The sequence below is a fragment of the Austrofundulus limnaeus genome, unplaced genomic scaffold (genome assembly GCF_001266775.1).
Source record: "Austrofundulus limnaeus strain Quisiro unplaced genomic scaffold, Austrofundulus_limnaeus-1.0 Scaffold13, whole genome shotgun sequence".
NCBI classification, from domain to species: Eukaryota; Metazoa; Chordata; class Actinopteri; order Cyprinodontiformes; family Rivulidae; genus Austrofundulus; species Austrofundulus limnaeus.
Window position 1 is genome coordinate 4,637,760 of NW_013952415.1, and position 1,644 is coordinate 4,639,403.

Consider the following 1,644-nt stretch of genomic DNA (forward strand, 5'->3'; position numbering starts at 1 on the left):
ATTTTCATTTTATACCCCAAAAAACAGGAAAATAGTCCGTTGTTTAATTTTTGCTAATTTTAACGTTAGTCAGTATCTTTTTTTAAAAGGAAAGACGAACGACCAAAATGTGCACTGATTATTTTAATATAGAGTCAAAATATTTTAATTGATGGGATTCTTCACCTAAAAACTCCAGTCACCTACCAACAAAGTTTTAGCTTTGTTTTTACACCATGAAGCAAACCGATGGCTTCAGTTTAACAATTTAAGCTCAAACGTACATCATGCTGCTGAATGACATCATCTTGCTTTTGCTTTGAAAAGAATGTCACACATTTGGTTCTGTGTCTGTAAATTAAGAAGTTATATCAACCTCCTCACGAGGTGTCAATACTGTATATCAATCCCTCATTTCCTCCWCTCAGAGACTTCCCTTCGTGTCCCTGTTTTCTTCATGCATTTCTTCTCGATTTGACGCCCAGAACCCAGTGGAAGTTAGGAGTAATGAAGCCTTTGAGGCTCTAACTGAATCCCTTTACCTTCCCTTCTTTCCTCAGYGGGCTTTCCACTTCAACTCAAAAAGTCTCTGTGGTTTCAGCAGCCATCATACCCTGCATTTTAAACTCTCAGCGTGAAACCTGATGTTGACAAAGCCAATTTAATTTTAAGTGGAAGCCGGGCTGTTTGACAACCCATCACAGACGACTGATCTTGATTTCACGTCATGGACAGATGAGCAGGGAAATTGCGGTCTTGCGTGGGAAGTCAGAACATTTATCCCCTGTTATGACTATTGTTTTAATAGGGAAGATTAACAAGATCCCTTACCTCCTGAGTACCCCAGAATTAAAGGGATCACTGATTCTCTCTTTATTCTGCTGCTGAATCAAACACTATGGTTAATTAAATTTGAAGTTTACCTTAACGTTCCCCTATTTCCCAGTCCTTCTGCTTCTTCAGCATGTGTTTTGGAAACGAGAACACCCGTTAATCACAGTGAATATACGTGTGCATTCACAGTGCTTCCTTTATGTTTTCTTATTCCATCTAATCAACTAATGGATCCTTAACAGCAACCTTTAAGTCTAAATTACATGTATCAAACCCTGTTGAGGYAGAGAATAAAACATGTTGCATTCTCTCCTCCTATCGCGTCTATATGAACTACTCTTTATTTAACTTGTCAATGAAATCTCTAGGAAATATATATATGTAAAAATGGGATAGGTACATCAATAAAGACATTGTGATAGCAACAAACCCGTAATACAAGCTTTGGTAACACAGTCTGAATTCATTATGTAATTACCCATTTGGGTCTTTTCCAAACTGAAGGAAAAAATGTGTGCATTCAAAATAACTTCTGACCAGTACCCACCTCTGAATAATCATTCTCCCCATCTTTCTCAGTAATAAATCATCCAAAGTTTCTCCAGATATAAGTACTCACCAGAAACAAAGCAATTGCCGATCCCAGTATAAAACCAGCCACTACATCTGAGCAGTGGTTTCGATACTCTGACACCCGATTGAGGCCGGTGAGGAAGGCTGAACAGAGCGTGCCCAGACACAGCACGGGTTTGGCCAGGCGACTGGACTTGGTCTTGATTGTGCTTGTGATGTACATCTAAAAACATGAATAATAATAATAATAATAATAAT

The 1,644-nt window shown here is 38.4% G+C and overlaps 1 protein-coding gene across 6 annotated transcripts in view; it reads right to left on the bottom strand.

Moving 5' to 3' along the window:
* The window catches only part of plppr1 (phospholipid phosphatase related 1), a 126,148-nt gene that overhangs the window by 97,161 nt on the left and 27,343 nt on the right, over positions 1 to 1,644 (bottom strand). For all 6 annotated transcript variants that reach the window (XM_014002535.1, XM_014002533.1, XM_014002532.1 and 3 more), the window contains one exon: positions 1,433 to 1,609. In XM_014002535.1, coding sequence (XP_013857989.1) covers positions 1,433 to 1,609 — 177 coding nt within the window. The remainder of the gene's footprint in view (positions 1 to 1,432; positions 1,610 to 1,644) is intronic.